Here is a 27,913-nt window from a genome sequence, read left to right on the forward strand (position 1 = left end):
AAATGCCACTCATTTTTGGCAGTGGTTTTGTAACTAATAACAAATATATACATATGCACGGTCATGTAATGCTGTTTAACCAAATCAGAGGTTGTTATTTCTCCAAGCCATGTTATAAATTCTATTATCTACAGTATAACCCTTTAAACACTCAAAACAAAAAAACACAGGAGTCAAGAAAAGCATTGTCACTGTGCTCTATAAAAGACTTGGATTACCTGTTAGCATAGTGATGAGTGGCAGGGAGTGCTCTTCTGGTGCCCCACAGAACCCAGCCTCTCCCAGCAGGTTCCTGTCCAGGACTTGATGGTACAGCTCCTCTATCCAGGCCTGGGACAACACCACCAGCACTCCACTGCTCTGAATCTGCCTCACAAACTCTTTCTGCAGGCCCAAGGGATATACATTAACACATTGACAGGGGTGCACCAATCAATGCTTCACAAGAAATATCTATTCTTAACTGTTACCTATGCACATAAATGTTAAGCGGGTAGTCTGCCAGTTAAGAACATATACATTACAACATCACAGTTAATTACAGTTCTTTATAGGGAGACAGTATCATAAATACAAACAATGATATATATTACGCATAATGGCCATAATGGTAGTTTATGCATTTTTAAATGAGTTTGAATGCTTATTAAGACTAACTTAAAACAAAGAGTCACCTTCTCTATAATGAACAAGACACCATGTTTAACTTGCTTTTCTTACCAAACTAACAAGAACTGGAGCTGGTTTCTTTCTGTAGTAGTCACAGCAACACAGTTTTAGGTTGAGAAGAATTGCATAGTAAGAGACCAGGTACAGTCCATCTGCATTCATAAGTGCCTGACAACTAAGGTGGTCGCTTGCTTCAAATCCTGGTGAATGCACACCACCTATGGAAACAAGAAACAAAATATATTCTACAGTAAGTAGCACAGAAACATTCTTAGAACCCTTTTATTGTTTTGTGGTTGTTATTCAGGTTGCTGGGAACCCTCTATATTAGGGCTGTCCACCCAATAGTTCTTGAGCCATGCATTGTATGTTTCACTGAGCTCCCCAAAATCACTTTAGATTTAGAGTGGTTTGAAAAGACTACAAGGGAACTTGGTACTCTTAGTAGAAGCAAGTAGAGTCAAAATGGTAATAAACTGATGTGTTTAAATATGACACACATATTCATTCAGCTATTTAGTTACTATAACTTATTTTATAACCCAGTCTCCGCCCCAATTAGTAATATTTACATATATATTTTTTTATATGTCTCTTTTAAAACTCCCTGGTCCACACCCCTTCACAGGCTTATTTCCTGTTGATAACCAATCACTGGCATGTTTTTAGCCAGTGACATGCTTCCCTGCAGACACTGCTTAGGCATGACCCAGGAAGTGCAAGTAGTAAACCACAACACAACACAAGAAAAAGGCAAAGAAACTAAGAGCTTCCTTAACCTAAAGTAGTACCAGATTTCTTTTAAAACTGCACTTTGAGACCCAAGTAGCTAATGGAAGTACAAAATGTGTAGGATAATTTTGTCAGGTACAATTATATATGAAATTCATACATCTCTACATTTTAAAATCTATTAAAATATCAAAAAAGTAAATACATACCATATTAAAGTTAAGAATTATAGAAAAACATCATGAAAAAAACAAATGATTGTGGCTGCCTCAAACCTTTACCTTGGCAACACATAGAAAATGATGTGGAGTCTGGTGATGACCTACAGTCATTGTTCTGGGTACAAAATACCCTTTGCTCTAGAAGTTGACACACTCAGTTTCAGCTAGATTTTTAAAGTATAATTAATTATTATAAGTGGCATTTTTTCTCTCGCAGAATGGTCAATCAACTTCGGAATCCAACTGGATTCATAAAGAGTTTAATTTAACACGACAAAACTTTACGTAGCTAGCATGACTAATTTTTTATCTTCATGGCAGTAAAATTACTAGTTTCATCGTGTACATTAAGAAAATAATGATATTATTTCTCTGTAGAGCAGTTCCCAGAATTCATATTTTACATGGATTTTATTTCACATGCCTCAGAAAATGCCTATATTTTACAAATTCCACTGTATTCATTGTTTTGATGGTTTAAAAGAAAAATACATCAGGAGACTAAATTTAATATTTCATAACATTAAAACTTACTTCAGATGCCATTCACTCAATGAACAACCGTATTTTACTTCGAATTAGTAGATAATCAGGGGAGGGTATCGACAATGTTATTGACCAGTCATATAAATCCATAGGCAGATGAGACTGACCAATTGGTTTAATAATGATTGGCACCAAAGCTGCCAAATAACTTCTCCTCGTGATCTTACTGACAAGAACTAAATTAGATCATCCATTGTCATTGGTTCCTTTCGAAAATATTTTAATGATTGTATAGTTTCTGTGATGAGATAAGGTTTTCTAACACAACGCTAGTGGACTGTGTAAAATAAACAACTGTAAGACTGGATGGAATGTATGCACGTTGGTTAAAAAGCAGATAAAACAAGTCCCTCTACCAGCATCAAAATAAGTTCAAAATAAGTACTGGTGAGTACCCGCAGAATTTCAATCCTGCATCCAAATGATCCAATTGCATCGCAATACCGATATGATGATAAACACAATGCCAATTCATGGATTAGTTGTGGTGCAGGAAAACCACATTTACAATTAATAAATAAACGCACCTAGTTTTAATGGAAATTAAATTAGATATTCAAATGTTAGCTATAAGGAAGTTCAAGTAGAGCCCTCTTACCAGCTTGCAGGCCCAAACAGAATGTGGAGGACAAGTTCTGGAGCGAGGAGTCCACCTCTGTGGTGCTCTGGAGGCTGAGCAGACGAGGGAGGAGGCTGATGAGGGACTGGACAAACAGCCGGGCGCTGTGCTGGTCGGCCTCCTGGTTCTTGAGCAGCTTTAGGGAGAGGGCTGCTGTGCGCAGAGACCTGTGACCAGGACATTCTCTGGGGGTCTGTTCCTCATCTGCCAAAGAGCAGTTATCGGAGCCCATATCTGAGACATCAGACCTTCCAGAGTCTTTCTCTGCTGCCATGGAGTACTGGTCACAAGAGTCAAACTCGGTCCTCGAGATATCTTGTTCATCCACGCTGAAGTTGCTTTCACTGTATCTTGATCCGTGAGACCTCACCCTGCACTCAACTGACAGGAAGTTGGTTATATCCGGGTAGACCATGCCATGACTTCTCTGGATCACATCAGGTTGCTCGTTTGCTTCTAACTCTGCTTCCCTGCTGGAGATTTCACCATTATCTTGTTCACAAGGGGAAGGCTGAATGGCGCTTGGTTCATCCATGTTCTCTTCAGGGGTGGTCTGCCCCAGGTCACCCTCCAGAGTGGTCTGGCCTGTATCCGTGGTGACGCTGATGCTGATGTCAGGACTCTTTTCACTGTCAAGCTCCCATGGGGTGTGCTCTGAGGACAGAACATGGCGCTGCCAGAGGAAGTCTGCCTCGTTGATCTCCATGGATTCTCGGGTGGACTCAACTCCATCCTTTAGCTCCTCCAGGCGACGCAGAAGAAGTTTGACCTGCTCAGGCTGGAGACCCTTGCCCTGGCTCAGTTCATCCAGGGCTCCCAGCAGTGAACACACACATGATACTGATGAAAAACAGGCCTCTATCCCCCCTTTCATACAGGCTTCAGTCATGCCATCCATTATGCTGTAAGGAAATAAAGAGGTTGGTTTGTATTATTATTGAAGCAAGCAATAAACAAGTACAATACCAACCTGAAGTAAGGTGGATTCAAACACACACACACACACACACGGATAAGACAAATTCCAGCTCTAACACGTTAAGGCAGACATCTGGTTGAGTACAATTCCATTTAGAGTGCAATTGTTCCAGGGATATTGGCCATAGCTGTTAGCAATCACAGAGGCTTATTGTCAGTAGGGCCTTTTTTGTTAATCCCACAGCTAGATTGAAATATAACATTTCCTGGAAACTCTAGAATGTTTATGTCAATTGATAACTGACAATATATTCTTCATAGAATATAATTTATTGATGCATGTCTAAAGGTCCTTACTGTGCTTGAAACTTGGCCAGGCAACCTGACTTTAACTGTTAACTGAGATTTGAAGATGTCCTTTAAAAGAAGATTTTTTTTTGTCATCTTGAACTGAAATTTGAAGATTGGGACCAAACCAAGGCAGTTCTTGTGTTCACCATGTGCGTGTGACAGACAGACAGGTGGACATGTTCAATCCCATTTTTGGGATGACAACCCTAAATAGGTAGGCCCTACTGACACACATCTATTGAAATTAATATCTGGGAACTGCATGGGCCAAGGAAGGTATGCAAGTTATGGATCATCTCCTTTGACACACTAACAAACAATTTTGGCACAGTGAATAGTTGCATCTTAAAACTCAATTCTCAGATATGTATGAGTATTGACCTCAGCCTCCAAAAAGAATAACTAATCCCAGACCATGCCAACTAATGCTGTGCCACTGCCTTTTCTGTGAGGGCTGTGTAAGGCCTCAGACAATACTTAAATATTCACGATTCACACTGTTATAAAGTTTTAGAATACAATGAATATATTTAATTAAAACAAATACAAATAATGAAAAATAAGAAACATAAACTTGTGCATTCTGGAGTGGCATACCTCTTCTTATGGTGGCGACTCAGAACCGTACTTACAAATAAATTATGACCCAAAAATGTCAAGAGAAACGTTTCAAAAACTTTGATAACTTTTTCTAAATAAAAGCAACAGGTAAGTGACTTTTGATCTTGCTAAACCTTTGTTTATGTATTAATAACTTTTATATTTCTGTGTGTTAGTTTACCTTTAGTTATCGTCTTGCAACCTTGTGAACAGGATGACACCACTGGTCAGGCTGTATTTAACAAGGAAGAGACTCAAACACACAAAAGCTGCAGGTTTAAATGCGCTTTTGCGCAACTGAATTATAAATAATAAACAAAACAAACAGACACAAGGGTCAAACAAACAGTTTAAACAAAGCAGAATATATATTTTAAAATACTGCAGTTTTAGACACAGCCGCCAGTTTGTCACACACAATACTCAGCTTCACAAAAACTACCCTAAACCCTAACGGTATTTCTTAAAAAAAACACCCTCCTATATATTTAAACCATCTGTGGTTTTAGATCGAGCCTAGGCACAGCTGCATAAGAGGTGAAAATCACAGCACGAAACTTGTTTTGGGTCACTATTTTGTTTTGGCCAAGATGCTGTTTTCTTTTGCAAAGTTTTTGTTTTGTGTTTAAACCGCTTCACTTGCAGAACAGAGTCTCTTTTCCAAGCCATCCGGGTGACACACCTCATATATATTTAAACCCCATAGCACACAAAACCCTCACCTTCACCAACATTAATTCTCAGCATAATTTCTCACTAACACCTGTGATATTATGGAGGACCTCAGTTCCCACAAGTAGGGGCTCCTTACAGACTAAGGTCGGAGGTGGACCCGGGACCTCCCGCTTTGAAGCATAGCGCCGATACCGCTGTACAAAAGAGCCGGGCTCCCTTGCAGGAGCAGATATCGGGCTTATGTCTTCATTTTAGTGTGGGCTATCAGCCCTGACCCCTACCCCATGCATGCTGCAATTTATACACCTGTGGCTGGAACCTTAATCATTTAAACATTTATTCAATTGACGGCTCCAGCCACATTCCCAAGTGTGCTTGCAGGGGGGATTTTAACTGCCTCCCTGCCACCCAATACTCCTCACACAACACACACCAATGATCTGGCAGGACTTTCACCCTGTCGTGCTGCCACACACCTACCCTAATAATAACACACAATACATTTAATAACAATAATAATACTACTAATACAAAAATAATACAAAATATACACATGGGTGGGGTGCACCCCACCTGAAACCTCCAAAATGCACTTTACTAAACTAATAACACAAACATTAAAATGATCCATAAACTTAGTTATAATCTTATTATTTTATTTAGTCTGTTTATTCAACCTGATCTAAGCTATCAAATGCATACATTCCAGTCATACCTCACGATGCATCATTACATTTCCAAAACACAGGTAAGTACAATTAAATTTTCTTTATCGGGAAACGGGGATATAATTTTGCTCTGTCACAAATGCATGACCAAATAATAATTCAGAGACATAAACACAATCAAGGTGAAGTACTTGCTGTGGCTACTACCATACTCTTATCCTCCACCCAGCGTGAACAGTGTAAACCACAATGTTTTTCCAGCCATCCAAATGTTAAATGGAAAAAATGCCTAAAGGTTTGTGTACTTTTGTAATGACGTCTATCATATATTATAAATTCGCTGTACATGACAACTACACTTCCTGCCAGATTACATGCAGGGATTTATTTACCACTTTGACAATGATTCATTGTGTGATGAATCATCTTTCATGAACACAAATTGGACTGTTCCAACAGATGTATAGGGGTGTTCTTAGTAAGGTCGTTGGATCCAGTAATAAGAGTGAGACATGCTTTTTGCTAAGTCTACAGGTACAACAGGATACATAAAACACTCACAGTTTCAGGAGGTCCAGATGCGATTTTCTTTTGGAGAAGGATCTCTTCCTGGTTTCTGTCTCTGAAACGGCAGGTGCCGCCAGGTCAAACAGGCGCCGGGAGCTGCTCAGAATCTGATTGAAAGCCAAGGAAATAAAAATATAAAATAAATAAAACATAAGGACCTCTTTTCAAAGGGAACAGTGTGATTTCTTACCAAGGCCAAGGTCAACAGTCATAAATAGAAGACAGATACACGGTTAAATATACAACAGCCCAGTTCTTTTTCATTATTCTGTTGAACACTGCTGGTTCTGTAAAATAGTTTTGATTTAAAATACCATTTTAATAGCCCAATTAAGAAAGTAACTGCAGCATGGCTTAGTTTGAAGTTTTGAAAAAGAAAGCATGTTCTATTTTCTTAATGCTCTTACAATGAATACAAGTCACAGTGTTATTGAGGTAGTCTGAAGCAGTTTAATGAGTATATTTAACACATGTTCAAACATCTACTGGCATGATGCTTAACAGTGCCCATATCTGCCCCCTTTAACCCAAGCTTCACATTTATAACCATTGTGGTAAAGTATATGTAAAGGTTAAGGAGTGAAAGTATATAGGGCCCTCATAACCCCTCAAAGTCTACATCCAATGGCTTAAATACTGTGACAAAATGGTTGGAAGAAAAATGTAGTCCTACCAGATAAAGAGCTGACAGTTTGAACAATCAGCTAACCCAACCTAGCCGTGTGTAATTTACTGGGAAAAGGTTGGTATAAAAGGGTTGAGTAAACAGACCTGTGAGAGCGTGAGTGAAGACCTGTTCAGATCTGAGTGCTACCAAAGAGACTGTATTATTGAATATTTGAACTTGAATCTGTAATTTTGTAGTTTTATTATTGTGAACTTTTTTATTTTGTCGGTAAGCAGATTAGACTAAAAATCACCACAAACAGGTGGATTCTGTGCAACCATGTCAGTGTTATGTCAGAATTGATAGAAGCATTGCATCAAAGCAATACCAGCGTTTACAATAAACCATAATATAATATAAAAATTGGTAGGATCTGTCCTGAGATTCTGCAGATCAGTAAAAAGCTACAATTGGGCATAACCAAAATTGGGGACGGTGAAAATACAAAACATAATTGGCAACTTTTCAAAAATGGATGCTTTGAGCAATGCATTTGGAGATATGTATGGAAATACATGGCACTCAAAAAGGACAAAATGGTTATTCTAGCCTTTGGAAAAGTAGGTACAATTAAATGAAAAGGTGCTCAGTTGATATGCTTCTTTCTTCCTTGATCTTGCACAGGTTATTTACATCCGATTCACTGTTTACAAATCATGCACAAAAGTGCCTTCTCTGGCCCCAACATCACATTTCATTTTGAATTTACCAACTTTCCTTGATGAAAACTAGTCCACGTCTGATAGGTTACTAGATGTCCTCTGCTTCTGACCAACCCTGAGGACACCTGATTTTTTTAGTGCCGTGCAAATCATGCTTTAGAAGGAGTTAGGTTTTGTTTTGTTCGTTTTTCTTAAAAAGTATGAGTTATGAAGTGCATTGTTTGATAAATAAATAAATATACAGGTATTTAAAATACAAAAGTATTGTTGCAGTGTGTCGTGTCTACCACCATTGTCATCAGGAACACCAAACTCACCAAGTTAAAAAAAAAACACCATTTATGACATTAACATATATACACCCTGCCACAGCCCAGTAATACAAAATTAATCACCGCGGTGTCATGAACAAGTACAACACCGTGGCCTACATCCACATAAGAAAATTAAAAAGGTAAGAATTACATAAGTAAGGCAGACGCAAACTAGATGCAAACACTCTCCATAACTTGTAATACAGAATATCATTACCAAGTTTCATCACAATTGCATAAATGATTCAACGATCCACTATGCTTGTCCTACATGCTTGGTTTGGTTTTTACCTCCTTCATAATCTTGATGGCCTCCACCCTGTGCTGGGGAGGGGGGTACAGCAGTATCCGGTGGTAGAGAGACTGCAGCACTGGCTTCATAGACTCCACACACCCAACCAGCCGCACCAGCTCTGCTGCTATGTAGTAAATGGTGCGTGCCACCGGGCCAATGAGGGTGGGAGCACTGGAGGAGCAGCCTGAGCCACGGCCATGGTCTGAGAGCCCCAGAGAGGAGGAGTCCATCTCCTGCAACACCCCCCCATGAGCCGACGTGATGGTTTTGTCATTCATGGGGTTCCCCAGGATCGCAATCAAGGCTGGGCACAGCTGCTTCCTAAACAAGAACAATATCAGCATGTGATCTAGACAGATCTTTCTTATGAAGGCTGATCCATGGTCAGTCTGCAGAGGACTTGATTACAGGCTGATCCAGGATCATATTCTATACAGGGACTGAAGAACGGAAGCTCAGAAGTGTCTGATTTGAGTTCACTTGCAGCCTGACCAGTAGGGTCTGCTATAGCACGGTGGGGATAAACAGTCAGTCATTTTGCGTACCTCATCCAGAGGGACACTAGAGCCAATGAAATTCTCCCTGTGGAATTCCCATCAATGATTGGCAACTTGGCACAGCCAGGATGCAAACAGGTGTTCCCTTGACTTTACCGAGTGAGCCAGACTGGGACCCCTAGGGACTAGAATCTTATATACTTTGACCTAGTAATCTTGCGGTTAGCACACTCGCCCGCAGTCCCGTAAGATGCAGATTCACATTCTGCTTTCTCTCTCATGGTCTTAATTAGTTTTATTATATTTCTTTTTTAAGTAAAATTTGACTTGCACTTGACTTGATAGCTCCTGTGGTACTAATACTAATAATTATGATCTCTCTGGATTGAGATTAGACACCATGACCCAGGGCAGTCTGGTAGAATCAGAATTGGTTCACCAATTTCTATTCCCATAGTGGATGATGACACTCACCATATCAAGTCTGTGAAGCTTTTGTGCAGGTGCATGCTGGGAGGACAGCTGCTTAGCATAGAAAGGAGACACTCCAGGTACAGGAGTTGGAGCTGCTGGTTCTCACTGCGAAAAAGAAAGAAAAAACAGCAATTGTACAGTCAGTTACCACCAAATATATTTATAAAGTTAAAACTTAAAATGTCATAATGTGGCCAATGATGTCATGATACAGTGTTGTGAATTGGTATTCATGATTATAGTTTTTACATTTTCTTAATGATTTATAAATTACTTTCTTTTTTTTGTAGGGTCACATATTTACCCCCTCATTAAATATCTACTTAGTTTTATCTGATGGAGAACAAGTACTTACTTAATCACTCCCTGCAGCTTCTCACAGAAGACAGCAAGAACATAAACAATATCCTCATGCAGAGGCTCCTCGGTAGACAAAGCTCCTAGAAAGATCAGGACAAAAATACATTTATTTTAAATTTGTGATGAATTCACGGCTTAACAATTTTGTAAACATTAAATCAATCTTTGTATCCCAAGTGCAGGTTTGGTACAGTCAGACACAGTTCCAGCTTTTTCACAACGACTTGCCAATAGTCTACACAGTGTACTTCGATTTCTCTCACATGGTCTTAATAATTTTTATTATATCTATTTTTTTAAAGTAAGATTTGAATTGCACTTTTTTGGCAAAACAGTTAGAGTCAAACGTAATTCAATGGTGGTAGGGTGATGTTGACAACTGCTGCTTAAGAACTTGTTGGCAGATTTCTAGAACTTTCAAGCTGTGTACAACTTGGCTGATAATGGAAAAGTGACCCAGATTTTGAAATAATTCAAGATTTATAATTAAAATAGAAATGTAATGCCTCGAGCCCTGTAATAAATTAAATGGAGGTCTGGATTTACATTTCTAAATCACACATGGTTGTTTTTTTTATGCTGGCCCTAGAATGTATAATCCCTCCACTTACTTTAGGACCCAAAATAAAAAAAAAAAAAAAAAAGTTTATTCAACATACATTACTGAAGAGGTTATAAAGCATTTCTACTTAAATATATTTGATACCAGGTTACATAAAAACTAGGCCCTATTTGACCAGCACAACAAAACACATTACAGCATAACATGTGTACATTAGCTTTATCTTTTGAGCACAGTACAATAGTTCTTATTTTCATCTTTATTATAATACTATGAGGTGGAACACCAGAACAATATATTAATTTGCCCATAGGCCTTTGACATGGCTTAAAGTTATTTTTTATGTGATTGTGAATTTTAACAGAGGGTGAGGTACAATGACACTGTCTATGTGAGGCAAACATGAGTCAGGCAGTCGCCTCTGCTTGCCCTACAAGGGCACCTGAATCCTGTCACACACACCCTGCCATGAACCAGTCCACTGGGGGCAAGGTTGAAACCACAAGAGTGGGGAAAGGCATGTAAGGGTATTGAATAACGCTTCAGTTTTTTTTTTTTTTTTTTTTTTTTTTCAGTATCAGACTACTAGCAAGACTTTTTGATGATCAAGTTTCGGTGTATTAGGTCAGACCGTATGACATCGATGACTTACCATGCTTATGCAATGACCCAGTTACAGCAGTAGGATTAACTGGCATATTCAAAGAATGTGTCAGCTCTATAGCAAATGGCAAAATGGGATGGCCATCTTTTCTAAATGGTGTTTTAACTTTTTTAGTTGAAACGTCTGCATAACTGAAATGCGAATAAGACACGACAACTTTAACAGATTCATCACAATAACACATTATTATCAAGGTCAGCCACAACGGGTTTTACTCAATATAGTTCGTTTTTTTATGGCTTATCACTTCTCTACAATATTTATTTTGTGATAATTACTACAACACAGCCACTTTCTCAGTGCCTGTTTTTACCAGTCTGTATCAACAAACTCCTGGTTAAGCCATTTAAAATGCACAGCTAGGCACTACCGAGCTGACAAATCCTCACTTTAAAAACAAGGACATGAAATAAAAGGGTACCTTTCTGCTGACACGCTGGTAATGACTCTTCCTGCCCATCTGCTGTCTGCAGCATTACAATAAGAAAAAGGTTAGCTGAACAGTACATTGTCGTCATCACCTCACTGTTTACTGAGAAAAAGGAGAGCTCATCGGAATGAAAAAAGCAACTGCTAATAAAAACTGTTAAACAAGAGAAAGCATTGAATGTGTTGCCATGAGCACTGTCTTGCTAGTTTTATACTGTTACATTTTTTTCATAATGGTTGCCATTGCTTCAAAACAAGACCCGGTATGCTGAGACCTTATTATTTTCAAGCCTCTGAGGTTCAACTGCATCAGCCTACCGGTTTTCTAGTCTACTGGTAGTAGTGATGCTTTATTAATCAAACATTTATCACATGCAGCAGTTACTGTAATACAATATTTATCAGCAGTGCAATACCTTCACTGATTGTTGGTTATTATGTAATTAATACTTGCCTTAATAATACATCAGTGAGGTACAACTGTTAAACCTGATAAACCTTTCACAGATAAACTTGTAATGGGAAGGGAGTATATTCATTATTCAATACTTAGGCACCCTTAAAGAGTGTATAATTACCCTGAGACAAATGATTTTACTGCTGTAGACAAAACTTTATTAAGAAGTATAAACATGGACAGCTTCAGATAATCAGAGTAGCATCGTCATTATCATATAATAGATGCCCTCTAAAGCTAACTGGAAAGTCACTTTTCCATACATTTCATGATGCCTAAATATAACCTAAAAACACATTTGGTAAAAACATCTCCATACACAGTTTATAATAGCATTAATATCCTCCACAGCGATCACTACCTTTAGATAACTGCTAGATTAATGCTTAACTGCATTATTCTGATTAATCGTTATTACATAACACAAAACTGCACATTTTATGAAATACAATACAAAATCACTATAAATGCATTAACTGATGTAATTGATATGAGAGTTTATAATCTCTTTCTAATCGCCAATTAAACAAATACCAAACGCAGTGGGAATTAACATAGAATTCCCATGGTATAAGCGATAGATAAAAGTGTTTTGAGTGGATAAAATCGTCAATGTCAAGATTTTATAAAAGCCAGAGAAATGGCTGTGCTTGCTTGATAATGAACCATATAGTTATAGGTACAAGTGCTGGAACAAGAAGTCAGTTATGTGCTTTCCCTACTAGACTTGAGAGTCTATACCACCATTAGATCCCTATTCCTTGCATCCACCTTGTGAAAAAATTTAAGTCTGACATACAGGTCGGTTCCCTATCAAGTTGAAAGGGCACCCACAACAAGCCCCCCCTTTGTGCCAGGACTTCCTGGAGCTGGTTCGCTCATCTTGGAGCAACCCGATGTCTGCTTCCTCAGGCTCCAGAACAGCAGAGTCCCTGCTACACACCGCAGGAGCCAACGAAGCTGGCCTAGGCACCTTCCCTCCTATCTGGGACACTATCACGGTGCTGGTGCAAAGATCCACCTTCACCAGAGGGGACAAAGACCTCACTTGCCGGTGCAAGCTATGCAGAACTACTGATGCCATGCTCAAAAAAGCATATGCGTCAGCAGCGTTATCAGTCCGAGCGGCAAATGCAATGGCCATACCAGTGCTTTACCAGTCGCAGCTAGCAGCGAGGCTGCAGGAACGGGCAACTGAGATGGATGTGGGAGAGCTTCATGCGGTGACGGGGGCAATGACTGACTGAATAGGGAAGTTGGGTCAGGCATCAGGCAGGTCTCTAGCGGCACTGGTGGCTGCTAGCCGACATCTCTGGCTAACCCAGGCCAAGGTCGTGGAGACCAAGAAGGTGGCAAACTGAACTCTTAGATGCTTGCCTCACTATTACACCGTTGGGGCAGACTCCCAATTCGCAGCGACCACTGATGTGAGCCTTGAGAGGTCCCACAAGGGCATAGAGGTCGCTTCGAAATTCTTGCGCCTTCCTGCCTACCGCCTCAGCCCTAGGTGGCCTTCCCAGCCTGCAGGGGCAACTGGGCCTGAACGCAGCCCTCCACCACAGACCATACAAGCAGGCAGAGGAAGAGCACGCGGTAAGGGACCACCGCCGGCCAGGGGTAACTGGTTCTCTGGCTGGAGACTGAGGCCAGGGTCTAAGAAACACATGCCCACTCCCAAGCCCAAGGGTGTCTGCCCCTGATGGGCTCCGGCTGCCACCTTCCCCTATCACAACCGGACTGACCACTGGACACGACCCGTGGCAAGGCTGCACCCAGGACTCCTAGGTGCTATCGACAATGAGACACTGTTATGCTCTGCAATTCTGCTTAGGCCCGCCACACTTCAAGGGTGTACTCTGACCACCGTCGAACCAGCATGCACGATTCTCCTTCAACAGAAGACAGTCCAACCAGCTGTTTGTCTGCTATGGGTCCCACTCGAGAGGTCAAGCCCTATCGACGTCTATTGCACTGGGTGGCAGATGCCATACGGACTCCCCCATGCCGGGGAACATTTACGGCCCATTCTACCAGGGGACAAGCGACTTCATGGGCTCTCTTTAATGGCAGCTCCTTGGATGAGCTTTGCAATGCTGCTACATGGACAGGTAGTCAGACATTTGAACGTTTTTACCGCCTTGATGTTGCAAACCGAACGAGGCCCTCTCTGGGCTCTAGGATGTTGCAGGTGGCATGCCCTTAGGCATCATGAGGGCTCTGTGGCTATCGCCATGAGGCTGTACTGTCGGTAATCTGGAGCCACGACAGCTTTGGTACAGCTTCCCATTTGGTAATGGTTGTCATTCAATTCAAAGGGAATGTTAGGTTATTACCATAACCCTGGTTCCCTGAAAGAGAATGACAACCATTACCCTTCAAGGTATTGTCCCCAGCTGACCTCTGATTTTGAAAGAAAATGGTGATATGTTCGTTCTCACAGCAGGGCCCCGACAGGGCAGCTTTTTTATATATGCTCAGTGATTGACGGTCAGAGAGGCTCTTCCCATTCGATAATGGTTGTCATTCTTTTCAGGGAACCAGGGTTATGGTAATAACCTAACGTTCCTTCCATGCATCCCATGATACTCAATAACTTTGAGTATCAGTGCTACAGACCACTGGTTCTCAGGAGGAAAAGGCATTCTAGAATTCAAATGGACTCCTGCCGTGATATCTTGCATTTGCTATACATTGGTGTCAAGTAGTGAGTAACTACTTGAGATTGGAATAAGATAAAGTGCCTGAGGTAACTAAAGAGGCCTTTTGTTGTGATGTAATCAATTGCATTGCACAGACCAGCACACAGCAGTTTCTCTGTCCTCCAAGCAATGGTGACTCGTTATTGTTCTGTAGGCATTATTGGAGCAATTATTTCTATGTGCCCAAGCATACATTCTCTGATTGGTAGTTTATAGCTACACCACTGCATCTACTGTGGCTAAAAAGGAGTTGTATGAAATAGTGATTAGAGGCAAGAAGCATTTACCAGTACTGCTATGCTCCGATGGGTACTTCTTAGTGACTCCAAAATTTTGCTTACAACATGGATGGGCATGAAATTAAATATATTGTACCCATTTTGAGCTCTGTATGCTCATGTAACTCTCACAGGGAATGCTTTAAGGAGGACCATAAATATTTCCAGAAATGTGTTCTCAGTTTCTAAGAAAACAAACAACTTCACTGGCATGGGCTTCAGACAAATCGAAGCAGTCCAATGACACAACCCCCAAACACAAAATGCATAATAAGAGCTCTCAGTAGCATGACAAAGTAGGCCACTGTGATCTACATTTACTGTATGTACAGACATTATACAATATAACCCCTTTCTCAGATATTCTCAGTGATGAAAAGTTGTAACCAAGTGTTATGCAAATTGGATAAGTGGTTCACTAGATTAAATTAAAAAAAAAAAAAAAGTAAAAAAGTAGGTGTGCTGTACAGATGGACAGAGGCCTCCAGTTGGTGTTAAACATTTTTGTTTCTTGCCAGTAAGCTCTCCTGTGATAAACTAGGTCGTACAGGTAAAACACATTATATTCATAACTTCTACAGGGTCTTGTTTTTATCCTGCTTTACAGTGGGGTGGAAATGAGGCTTAGGGAAAGGAAGAGAATTCTCCCAGTGTCAAAAGTACCAATGGGTTTGTGAAAAGTAACAGTTTGTTCCCAGTTTTAACCTGAAACCAAAAGCCCAATAAAGGATTAACAAACAACCACACCTGCGTGTTTGTTGTTGTGCCTGCTCACAGAGGAGCTTAATAAATACCTTTTTTTTTTATCTACATAAGCTAGTTGTCTTTAATAAAGCAAAAAATGGAGTGCAATGATTATTCAAGTTCACCTGAGTGTGTCAAGACACACTAATTTAATTTAAAATTCAATAGGGTTTCCCAAGGTCCAGTGTATTACACAGGAGAATATCGACGCTCAAAACTCAACATAATTATATGTCATCTTTTACAGCTAATGTAATAATTCCATCAGATTTCCCTGCAGTGCATTGCAGTATATGAGCACATATTGCAGGTTTTGCCATTTTAGTTTTGAAAGAGGTTCTTATGACAGCAAGCATTCATTCTGATCTAATAAACTAAAAAAACAAACAGTTACCAGCTTTCATTCCTTTCTTTTAGTTAGGTCGGTCACACCTGTACTTCCTTTGTTAATTCAGCTGATTGCTATCTTACAGATATAGATGAATGAAGCTCTTTCTGCAAAGCATGCCAGTCTTTAGGAAAAGCAGCTTGTTTCAGTAATAGAAAAAAAGGCATAAAGTGCTTATGGGCATTTCATTCACCAACCAGCTTTCAATGAGGCCTTTCTCTGGTTCTAAAACCAGCATTTATCATGGAAGACACAACAGATTACAGATATATGCATGGCTTGAAACATGCTTTTTTAATGCAATACAACCAGGTTTAGAAATATGTACTAACCAAGGCTTTGCACAACATTCTCATGCCCTTTAAAAAGGAGCTTGTAGGGAATAGGCATCTATGCCCTTGTGGAATGAAAGACCTAATCCAGAGACTGGCAAATGTAGCCATTTTACAGTATACTTATGGAGAGCTTGAAATTAGCACCTACCTGGCAAATGTATGTTCACTTGGTTTTGGTAGGTATATTTAGCTAATTTTATTTAACTAACATATAACAAATAGTTATTGATTATTATTATTAAAAGTAACCACACAAACATAAATCGCTGTAAGTTTTGTTAGACATGGTGGTAGAATTATGTTTGCTTTGGTCAGTAAAAAAAAAAGACATCTGTGTCCTTTACTATTATTTGAAGAAATACCTAGATTTTCTGGGATTTACTGGCTTATCGGAACAGGTGTGTTTAGCTCAGGAGATAGTACTTACTCTGACTGAAGCGCGTGCTTTCAAAACACCACAACACAGGAGTGTTTACAGTATGTAGAGTTTATCCTCAAATGTATAGTGTTGTGTCAGCAAATGAATACAGCAAATGTAGTCCTTATAATATGCTTTTACCAACCAGTAAACCCCATGAAAATATACACCCCCTCCAACTGAAGCAAATGACAGTGGTCCCTTTGAATAGGCAGTCACCTGTCTTAAGCAGCAGCAGATGTTCAGTTCCTTGGTAACCAGATAATAAACTGAGATAAAATTAACAGGAATACCACAACTCAGTGTTACTGCCTTGCAGGAAGAAGGCTTCAAAGTTTTTCACGCTTCCCAGTTCTATCCTACTTTGGTTGGTTGCATTTAGGTTTAAAATATGAAAAATGAGCCTACATTTCTTTAAAAGTTTTATGTTGAATACTATCCCATACAAACAGTCAAACTTGACAACAGAGGGCATCTTGCTAGCAACCACTGACAAAAAGAAAGGTCACGTTTCCCTATCACAGTGGTGTAGTGCACGGATATGTGGCACGCAGACAAATCAACATAACACAGTTAGCTTATATGCAGTGGCTGCAAGTCTTACCGTGTTCTCCTGCCTTTGACACAACTGAAGAGTCAAGTCGCTCAACATTTGGCTGAGCGTGGCCCGCACAGCAGTGTTTATGCTGCGCTGGTGACAGCTTGATGTGTACGTCTCAGTGCAAACCTGGTGTAAAACAACAAGACAGATGGTTGTAAATCAACACTAGATCACAGTTAGCAGTCCGGAGCTTTTCTGACCCGAGACACTGCAACAATTTGTTTTGATATTTTGCATCCCTGGGTCATTACTCAATTAGAGGAACGCTTGCAATAATAATTAGGTAGCTGTTTTGCACTCAGAAATAGTTCCACGCTATGCATCTATAAAAAAACATGTCCTAGAAGGACATGGCAGGGATAGTTGTGTGAGAATGAAAATACTAAATATGAAGTATCAAGCTTAAATCATTCATTTATTCATAATCATCACAATTCAATTCAAATCTTGGGACTAATGTAGCTTTTAGGTGACGCGTTGTGATAAAGTAAATGTTTTCTTCACATTTTGAGGTCTCAAAGGGTATTCCCCCAGCCTAACTGCATTAATTCCTTCATTATTTAAGATAAAAGCCTGTTGTGGTGGTACTTTGCTGTACTTAAATATTTTCAACACATGTACATTACAGTGGTGGCCAATATTTTCCTCTATTATTCATGAAATTCATTTTTAAAAACCTATAACTGCCTTTTCAGGTGTTATTTGATAAAGTACAAAGGGCATGCTCAATACAGCCATGGCATTTGCCAGCTTGGCTGTGGGTGCCATGGAGATAAATGACCAGAATCTGTGGGTTTCAACTCAAGCAAGGATGCGGCTTGTCATTTTTACATCGATTGAAAATGGGGATTAGTCATCATGCAGAGCCAGCCTTGCTCACTGCACCAACCCTACATGCTTCCCACGCAGTCTGAGTCAGACATTTTAAATAGTCAATGAGAACACCATGTGGGAGATAGAGGTCTTTGGATTAGCACCAAAGACACGATGGCACAGGGAGCTTAGGATCTGGGTAATGGAAATCTTTATCATTTCATGCATTCAGGGGGGATCCAGGAATATGACATGCCAGGCACAGCTAGAAAAACACAGGGGGTGGGATGAAAAACAAACAATGTGACAGGCAAAAAACCCCCCAAAAAACATGTAACAAACACCCAAATCACAAACTCAAATAGTACACTGTAAATTAAGCTCTTCTTTTATATGGTGCACATATCGTAGGGTTGTGTGGTGCTAAACTTTGGGCAAATATGAGACACCTGCTTAATGTGAATGAAATGCTAAAAATGTATGACATACAAATGGATGACTAGAAGGCCATCTCCACATATCTACAGATTCTGATACTCTTGATAACTTGTGCTAAATATGTCATGTTTCATAACAAATGGAGAAGTAAAATTGTAAGGTGTGACATATTTCCATAGCCATTTCTATTTCCATGAGCTTTGTGAATAGGACCCATAGTAATGGCTATAATATTTATAGAACTTATTGTAAGGGGTGAGGGGGAGGTGTTGCTATATACATAACTGATAAATTCCATGCTACAATATTAACTTCACAATCTGAGCCTCGTCAATTTGAATTTCTAGCTGTACAGCTTAGGGTTTCTAATATTCCTTTAATTGTTATAGGTTGTTATAGGCCTCCTTCTGCAGTCAGCGAAACATTGTCAACTTTAGCTGATGTTTGACCTAATCTGACTCATTTAGAGGTTATTTTAATTGGTGATCTAAACTGGGACTGGCATATCAGAAGGACTCACAGAACTCTGCATCACATTAAAATTTGACAATTAATAGATACTCCAACTAGACGTAATGATAAAAAAAAACCTGTTAGTGATACTTTATTAGATGTTATGTTGACAAATTCTGTACACAAATATGTTGCAACTGGAATTTTTTCAAATGATCTGAGTGATCACTGTAATATTGTATGTGTAAGGACACTAACATTCCTACAGCTAATCCCTGTATTTTTTTTAAACATTGTTTTAGACATTTTTACATTATCTATTTAGTGTCAACTGGGCTAGAATTCTATTATTTCCAACAGTGGAGGACGCTGTGTCGAAGTTCCAACAGCAGTTTATTTTAATAGCTAATAAAATGTATATGTTGAACGGTTTTAATGAGCATTTTTATAAAGCAGGTCATAGTTTTGACGAACAAACCTCTAATTCTGAACTTTTATGCAATTCAGAAAGCAATACCCTATCCTCCCCATGCTCTTCCAGTTTTCAGTTCTGTTTGTTTCAGGTTACTGATATCTTGAAATCTCTACAATCTATCGATTGTAAGAAGCCTGCAGGTCCTGACAGCCTTGACCCATGTTTATTAAAAACAGCTGCTCTAGTTACTGCAGAACCTATTACTTATATTTTTAACCTTTCAATTGAGTCCAATGGACTACCTAATGTCTAGAAATTGGTTTATGTTACTCCTCTATTAAAAGATGGAAATCCATCTGACTTGAATAATTACAGACCAATTTCCAATTTGTCAGTTTTGGCAAAAAAATTGAATCCTTGATCTGTAATCAATTGAAACGTTATTTGAATTGATAACAATTTTAAACAATATGCAGTCTGGTTTTAGGTCAAGACACAGTACTGTGACTACAGCATTGAAAGTTTTGGCTGACATCAAAATGGTATTAGATAAGAAATCAACATGTCTCTCCAAGGCTTTTGATATATTTGATTATGTAATACTCAACTGAGCGCTGGTATTGGATTGCAAGCATCTGGATGGTTTCAAAACTATCTTACTAATAGATCACAAACTGTTAGACATGCAAATCTGATGTCAAATCCTGTTTGTTAAATAAGGGTATTCCTCAAGGATCAATTTTTGTTCGTTATTGTTTGTCCTATATATTAAAAATATTGGTCACAACATTAAATATTGTAAGTAATATCTCTGTGCAGATGATACGATTTTTTGTTAATGTAATCCCTCCTCCTCTTTGGCAATCGAAAATTTGCAATCCGATTTTGACTCCATTCAACAAGCTTTAATTAGTTGACAACTATAAGTATCTGGGTATTTGGCTCGATAGTAATCTTGATTTCAAAGCTCATATTGGAAAAAAAAAAATTGAAATTCATGATTCGTGTTCATCTGTATAGACTCAAATCTTGTTTTTCTGTAGATACACCCCCCCCCCCCCCATTATATATATATATATATATATATATATATATATATATATATATATATATATATATATATATATATACACAGTACTGTGCAAAAGTTTTAGGCAGGTGTGAAAAAATGCTGTAAAGTAAGAATGCTTTCAAAAATAGACATGTTAATAGTTTATATTTATCAATTAACAAAATGCAGACTGAGTGAACAGAAGAAAAATCTAAATCAAATCCATAATTGGTGTGACCACCCTTTGCCTTCAAAATAGCATCAATTCTTCTAGGTACACTTGCATAAAGTCAGCGATTTTGTAGGCATACAGTCAGGTGTATGATTAAACAATTAAACCAAACAGGTGTTAATGATCATCAATTCAATAAGTAGGTTGAAACACAATCATTAACTGAAACAGAAACAGCTGTGTAGGAGGAATAAAACTGGGTGAGGAACAGCCAAACTCAGCTAACAAGGTGAGGTTGCTGAAGACAGTTTACTGTCATAAGTCATACACCATGGCAAGACTGAGCACAGCAACAAGACACAAGGTAGTTATACTGCATCAGCAAGGTCTCTCCCAGGGAGAAATTTCAAGGCAGACAGGGGTTTCCAGATGTGCTGTCCAAGCTCTTTTGAAGAAGGACAAAGAAACGGGCAAAGCTGAGGACCGTAGATGCAGTGGTCGGCAAAGGAAACTTACTGCAGCAGATGAAAGACACATCATGCTTACTTCCCTTCGCAATTGGAAGATGTCCAGCAGTGCCATCAGCTCAGAACTGGCAGAAAACAGTGGGACCCTGGTACACCCATCTACTGTCCAGAGAAGTCTGGTCAGAAGTGGCCTTCATGGAAGACTTGCGGCCAAAAAGCCATACCTCCGACGTGGAAACAAGGCCAAGCGACTCAACTATGCATGAAAATACAGGAACTGGGGTGCAGAAAAATGGCAGCAGCTGCTCTGGACTGATGAGTCAAAATTTGAAATAGCAGAAGGCAGTTTGTTCGCCGAAGGGCTGGAGAGCGGTACACGAATGAGTGTCTGCAGGCAACAGTGAAGCATTGTGGAGGTTCCTTGCAAGATTGGGGCTGCATTTCTGCAAATGGAGTTGGGGGTTTGGTCAGAATTAATGGTCTCCTCAATGCTGAGAAGTACAGGCAGATACTTATCCATCATGCAATACCATCAGGGAGGCATCTGACTGGCCCTAAATTTATTCTGCAGCATGACAACAACCCCAAACATACAGCGAAAGTCATTAAGAACTATCTTCAGCGTAAAGAAGAACAAGGAGTCCTGGAAGTGATGGTATGGCTCCCACAGAGCCCTGATCTCAATATCATCTAGTTTGCCTGGGATTACATGAAGAGAGAGAAGCAACTGAGACTGCCTAAATCCACAGAAGAACTGTGGTTAGTTCTCCAAGATGTTTGGGCCAACCTACCTGTCGAGTTCCTTCAAAAACTGTGTGCAAGTGTACCTAGAAGAATTTATACTGTTTTGAAGGCAAAGGGTGGTCACACCAAATATTGATTTGATGTAGATTTTTCTTCTGTTCACTCACTTTGCATTTTGTTAATTGATTAATATAAACTATTAGCATGTCTATTTTTGAAAGCACTCTTACTTTACAGCATTTTTTCACACCTGCCTAAAACTTTTGCACAGTACTGTATATATATATATATATATATATATATATATATATATATATATATATATATATATATATATATATATATATAGAGAGAGAGAGAGAGAGAGAGAGAGAGAGAGAGAGAGAGATAGATAGATAGACACACACACACACACAAACTACGTTTTATCTAATCCAAGGCAGTTTTATGTAACTGACATTTAGAATGTGTATTTTGGATTGTCTTCCAGAAGCCCATTAATTTAAAGCATATTACCTCTTCTCTGGTCCTGGTAAAATCAAAACCTGACAAAAAATGTTTGGTTTTAACTGCAGAATGACTTTTATAAAGCCAGTGCGTTACAATATTAATATATAGTATTTTCAGAAATAAACAAAATAAACAAAATATTCCCACTGGCAGTGTTTGTAAGAAGACCTTGGGGTAGATGGAAGTATAGAAGCAGTGCAAATAATTGCAGATGCAAAATTATCATTACATTGCATAATTGCATTGTGAACACTATTCTTTATTTATGCATCATTTTTAGTGGCTGCATTATGGGGGTTTTGCACCCGCAAATCACTTTGCCCGTATCTTTACATCTACCCCTTTATGTCTATATTCTACACAGAAAGGTTTATGCCTTGTCACATGGGACTTTAATTCTATGCTGTGAGAAGGTAGCCGTGGTGATGATGTACCCAGACCAGACTGCTGACAGACAACACAGACAGGCACTGTGGTGAAAACGCTCTTGTGCGCCGTTTTAATTGCAACAAAAATAAATAAAATATTTTCACAAAAACAACGCTCAAAGAGCAAAGTAAAAGATTAACCCTAAAACAAATCACAAACACATACAACAAGCACAACGCGTAGGCAGGCTGGGCAGTAGCCTTTACTGATCCTGCTCCTCCTTCTTGAACACCCACGCCGAACAAGGAAAGCTTTTATACCAGCGACCATCTCCAGAATAGCAATAAATGAATCAATTAACTAATTCATTAAGGTGGAGATGGTCATCTTCTGCACAGGGTTTACAGGGATGGGGCTGCCAAACAATAACAAAAGACTCACTCATTTTAAATAAACAAAAACACATACCAAATCATAATACAGTACTTTTAAATTTGTTTTAATTAACCATAAACCCATACAACAATAACCTAATTTACATACCCGTGCACATACAATTACAACTGTTCTAACAATAATTCAATTTACCATCCCCTCAAATGCACCTTGGCGTTTCCCCATTCAGCACTAGCGGCTTCTGGAAAATTTAGTTTTTAGGCCTTTGGCCATGACACCCCTCCCGTGGACTACAAAATCACAACACATTTTAAATCACAATACAATAATTTTACAAGCAGGGCTTTGCCCTGTCCCCTTTTATTATGTGCAGTGCTTTTCTCCTGCCCTGCTACATATGCCTACAGTTTAAAGTAATTGTAGTGAATAAAATAGCGCCATAAATTTTATTGGCCATGTGCATCAATTCACAATATGCAGCATGTCTCAAGTGTGCAGTTTTGAAAGAAACATGTTTAAGGCAACCATGTATTTTCATTGTATGTGTGAATGTACACTAAATAAATCTTTTGTAAAGCATGCTGTTAGACTATCTAACACTTGCTGGGTCACTCCACCCTTAGGGAATCCTTTCCTACTGCTTCCCCTAATGACAGGCATGCTTTGCAGCCAGTAAGATGATTTGACCCTGAAGATTCTGCACTAAAGCAGTAACAGACTTCCTGGAAGACGAGGCAAGCTAGCCAAGTTCTTTTATTAACACAGTGCAGTACCAGATCTCGTGGGATCAGGTTATAGTAAAAGTCAACAGACCGATTGGTACCAAATAATGTAAACATGTGGGGAGGTGCTTACCTCAGCAATTTTCAAAATGGAGTCCCTGTTCATCTCAAAGGTAGAGGAGTAAGTTATGCACAACAAAACCTAAAAGACAAGAGAATGTGAGATGAAAATTCAGAAGACATATTTGTGTGTGTTGGCAGACAAAACCAATACTGCTGAGAAGCAGGGGGGGAGGATATGTAGTAAAAGGGGTAAAGATATATATTGTTAAATAAAAACAAAAAACATTATTTATTTATTTCCAATTGGAAATTGCATTATAATTCCAGATATAATAAAAACATTAAACAGTGTGTGTTTGTATGCAAGTTTCAAGCACTGTAAGTGATAGGAGATGGAGAGAGTCTAATGGCAGGGGAGGGGGTGGGGGTGGGATGGCTGCTAAAATCTGGTGGGAACCTGTTTTTGGCTGAAAACTGGCTTTTATTAAAAAGACAGTATCTCTGATTTATACCGAGTCCAGATAATGCGCCCGCACAGTGAGGCACACATTTCCGACAGTTCTTTGCTGTTGACAAGTTCTTTGTTTTGTTATTTGCTACCATGTGCAAAAAAAAAAAAATGTTTGTATACAATTGTGAGCAAGTGGCACAGTCTACAAAATATGTGGAATAGAAAGTGTTTATTAACAAAAAAGTAAATTTAAAAATCATTCCAGAAGTTCAAAACTGTGTTTGGTCAATTATAAAAATGCATTTTGTCTCAATTTTTTATTGTATGTATAATGTTGAATTAGCTCGAAAAAAAAAAAAAAAAAAAACAACTACAGTTTGTACCTTACTACAGTATATAAAAAAAACTAAAAAACTTGTACCTCATCATATTACCTATTAATGAAAAAAGAGAAATGCTCTTCTTCATAGTAGAAAGTTTGTTACTTATTTCAGAACCAATGTTTGCATTGGTTTCTTATACATGACATATCTTTCAGTCACTGATATATTCTGTAAAAGGAACCAAAACAAGCAGGGTTATTTTAGCCACTGACTGCATTTCAAGCAGTGTTTGTTCGAATATTCCAATATTTTGTAAAAAAACAAAACAAAACAAAACAAAAAAAATTCCTGAATGCATCTTCCAGAACTTGTTAATACATGATATGGATCTCACTCACTAAGAGAGGAAGCTACTGTACTGCTCAATTTGCAGCACTGAGAAACAGTTTGGATACTGTCCAGTTTAAAGTTCATTGTAGAACATAACAAAGTGTACGAATGAGAGGAGGCCATTCGGCCCATCTATGCACATCCAGTTCCTAGAAGCTGACTGATTTCAAAACTTTGTCAAGTTGGGTCATGAAGGATCCCAGTGATTCAGAATCAACATGACTAGGTAACCCATTCCATACACTCAGCACTCCATGAGTAAAGAAGCGTCTATCTCTGTTCTTGGTATCTCCAATTAGTTTCCCCACTGGGTCCTGGTTTCTGTGCTCCACTTAAAGTGATGTTTTGAGTTAACTTTGTAAACTCATTTTCAGATTTTACAGACTTACCGAGTCACTGCAGCCAAACAGAGTAGCAATTTGATGCTTTGAGGGTCATACCTTCATAACCTCGACCTGCAAATCTTCATGAAGGGATGGGGTTATTTTGACAGCATCCAGCATCTGATTGAGCAACTGCTTTTCCGTAGCATCCCTTTCAATTGATACGAATCTCTCTTCAGACAGAAGCCTCTGCAGATGGAGGGCAATGATTTTAAAAGTACTAACAATAAAAGATACAGCTTTGAAAATTGCTGTAGGTTAATAGATGCCTTGGAATCCATTATTAAATATTTTTGTAAGAAATCCAGGCATTTCAGAGATGTCTAACTGCAAGACCAGAGGTTGCATGGTTTATGTAAGCAATGACCCACGACAGGGTGTGCGGTAAGACACATTACAGAATACTATTTGTATTTTTATCTTTTCAGTACCTTTGAAAAAGTATATTGTGGGTGCACAACCAACACATGTAATTGTGGTCTCACTCTGCCCTATCTAAATTTCCTATATGAAAGATGCACAGAAATATGTTAAACGTGAATTTAATTCTTTTCTGCTGCTCTTCCTGTTCACATACATGAGTTGCTTCTTGGAGTTTAAATCCCTATAGGAATAAAAAAAAGCAATTGAAAACATTTTTTTTTTTTTTTTATACAATGACTCTTCCCGAGTGTATTTAAAAAATACACACACATATATAGGTTTGCTTCTTTTCGATTTTAATTAGTAAAGCTCGTTAAATGTTGAGTTCCCAAAAGCTACGAGTTTGACTGAAATAAATTCATATATGATAAAACTGTAATTTAGAAACCACCTCTAGTCTGTGTGGTTTTAATACTTGCTGTGTGTACTATCTCCGTTGCACTCTGAATGGCTAAGGGTCGCTGTCAGTCAACTCAGTGGCTAGTGTAGTTTCACCATCAGTCATTTCAACCTGTTCTGACAGATCTCATTGACTGTAGCACTGATTGAATGATCTCATTCATTTAAATGACTGCCAATCATCAAACCTGCACTTTTTGTGCAGTTTAATTTGCCAGCTAGAGCACCTGTCATTCAAAGCGCCTACTTTGAAATTAGCGGGTTAAGGTGTATGTAGGCTTTTGCTACATACAGTGACAGTTACTAGTTTGATTTGAAAATGGGGCGCAAGAGGAAAACACTTAATGAGTATTGCACACAATATCCTGACTGACAGCTGAAGTCTCAGTGTCAAGACAAAGTGGGCCCATCTGCCTTACCTTCAGTGACTCCAGCTGTGCTGAAGCAGGAGAGGGGTGGAGCTCAGACTCCAGATAATAAGAGCAAGTTAGTCTTGTTCCACTATCTAATGTTTTGTTCTGTGCAGATTATTTTTACTTGTAAATCTATGCTATAAAAGTCTGTGCAATACACATTTATATTGTGTTTTCTACAGCTTATTTGAGACATTTTTTAATTTGCATAGGATCTATACAAGGTATCTCTGTTGTGACCAAATGTTGAATGTTGGTAACCATGGTTTTGCTGCATGATGTATTGTTGAATATGATAAAGTGGTTTTCACTAAATGAGACATTTCTCAATGGCATAAAGTCTTTTTTTTTTTTTTTTTAAGCATAAAGGTAGATTTCACCCACTTCAACTGAAAAATAAAGATAGAAAAAAACATTTAACTTCTTCCAAAAATAAATGTCTATTCGTCAATTTGGCAAAAAAATAAAAATCGAATAGTAGCAAGCATGATATCGCTACCATTCTCCACAGATACAGCGTGGTAGCTTTCTCTAGCGGTCTGGATATATTTTAACATTGTAACATTAACTATCTCTACTTACTTTTCTATAAAATATCTGTCTATTCCTTTTGTGCCATCAATTGAAAGGGGGCTACACCTGTGCTTTCACAGAGTACCAGTTTTGTGGCTGACGTTCACAAAAACACGACAGGTTTTACAAGTTACAAATCCAGTCACATATTCATTTTTTCAAAATAATTTCACTCTTCTGATTTACCTATCAAACTACTACCCATTACATGATATAAATCCTGCGCTATCCTTTGTTTCACCTCGCTCAAACATTTTTTATATCACCAAGCAGATGTGAAAAAAGGATCAGTGATCTCCAGAATTAAAAAAAAAAAAAAAAAAAAAAAACTAAACAAACTGAAACATTAAAATTGCTTTCTATTTATTTTCTTTAGAAGAGCTGAGACTACCAGAAGCCAGGAACACTAGCTCAAAGCGAGTATCTTAACCACTGTGCAAAAGATCTAGGCTCATCTGCAGTTGAGGTTTTATACCCTTTTTAACCTCATCCCACCAACAGGGGTCAGAATCCTGCCTGTCATCTGGCTTAAAAA

The 27,913-nt window shown here is 38.7% G+C and overlaps 1 protein-coding gene across 5 annotated transcripts in view; it reads right to left on the reverse strand.

Annotated features, from left to right (window-relative positions):
• The window catches only part of LOC121316061 (brefeldin A-inhibited guanine nucleotide-exchange protein 3-like), an 83,762-nt gene that overhangs the window by 40,799 nt on the left and 15,050 nt on the right, over positions 1-27,913 (reverse strand). For all 5 annotated transcript variants that reach the window (XM_041250787.1, XM_041250790.1, XM_041250786.1 and 2 more), the window contains exons 4-14: positions 25,628-25,759; positions 24,094-24,162; positions 17,414-17,536; positions 11,483-11,528; positions 9,831-9,915; positions 9,476-9,580; positions 8,501-8,825; positions 6,561-6,673; positions 2,767-3,689; positions 721-887; positions 219-384 (exon numbers count right to left, since the gene is read on the reverse strand). In XM_041250787.1, the coding sequence (XP_041106721.1) occupies positions 219-384; positions 721-887; positions 2,767-3,689; positions 6,561-6,673; positions 8,501-8,825; positions 9,476-9,580; positions 9,831-9,915; positions 11,483-11,528; positions 17,414-17,536; positions 24,094-24,162; positions 25,628-25,759 (2,254 nt within the window). The remainder of the gene's footprint in view (positions 1-218; positions 385-720; positions 888-2,766; positions 3,690-6,560; positions 6,674-8,500; positions 8,826-9,475; positions 9,581-9,830; positions 9,916-11,482; positions 11,529-17,413; positions 17,537-24,093; positions 24,163-25,627; positions 25,760-27,913) is intronic.

The sequence above is a fragment of the Polyodon spathula genome, chromosome 5 (genome assembly GCF_017654505.1).
Source record: "Polyodon spathula isolate WHYD16114869_AA chromosome 5, ASM1765450v1, whole genome shotgun sequence".
NCBI lineage: Eukaryota > Metazoa > Chordata > Actinopteri > Acipenseriformes > Polyodontidae > Polyodon > Polyodon spathula.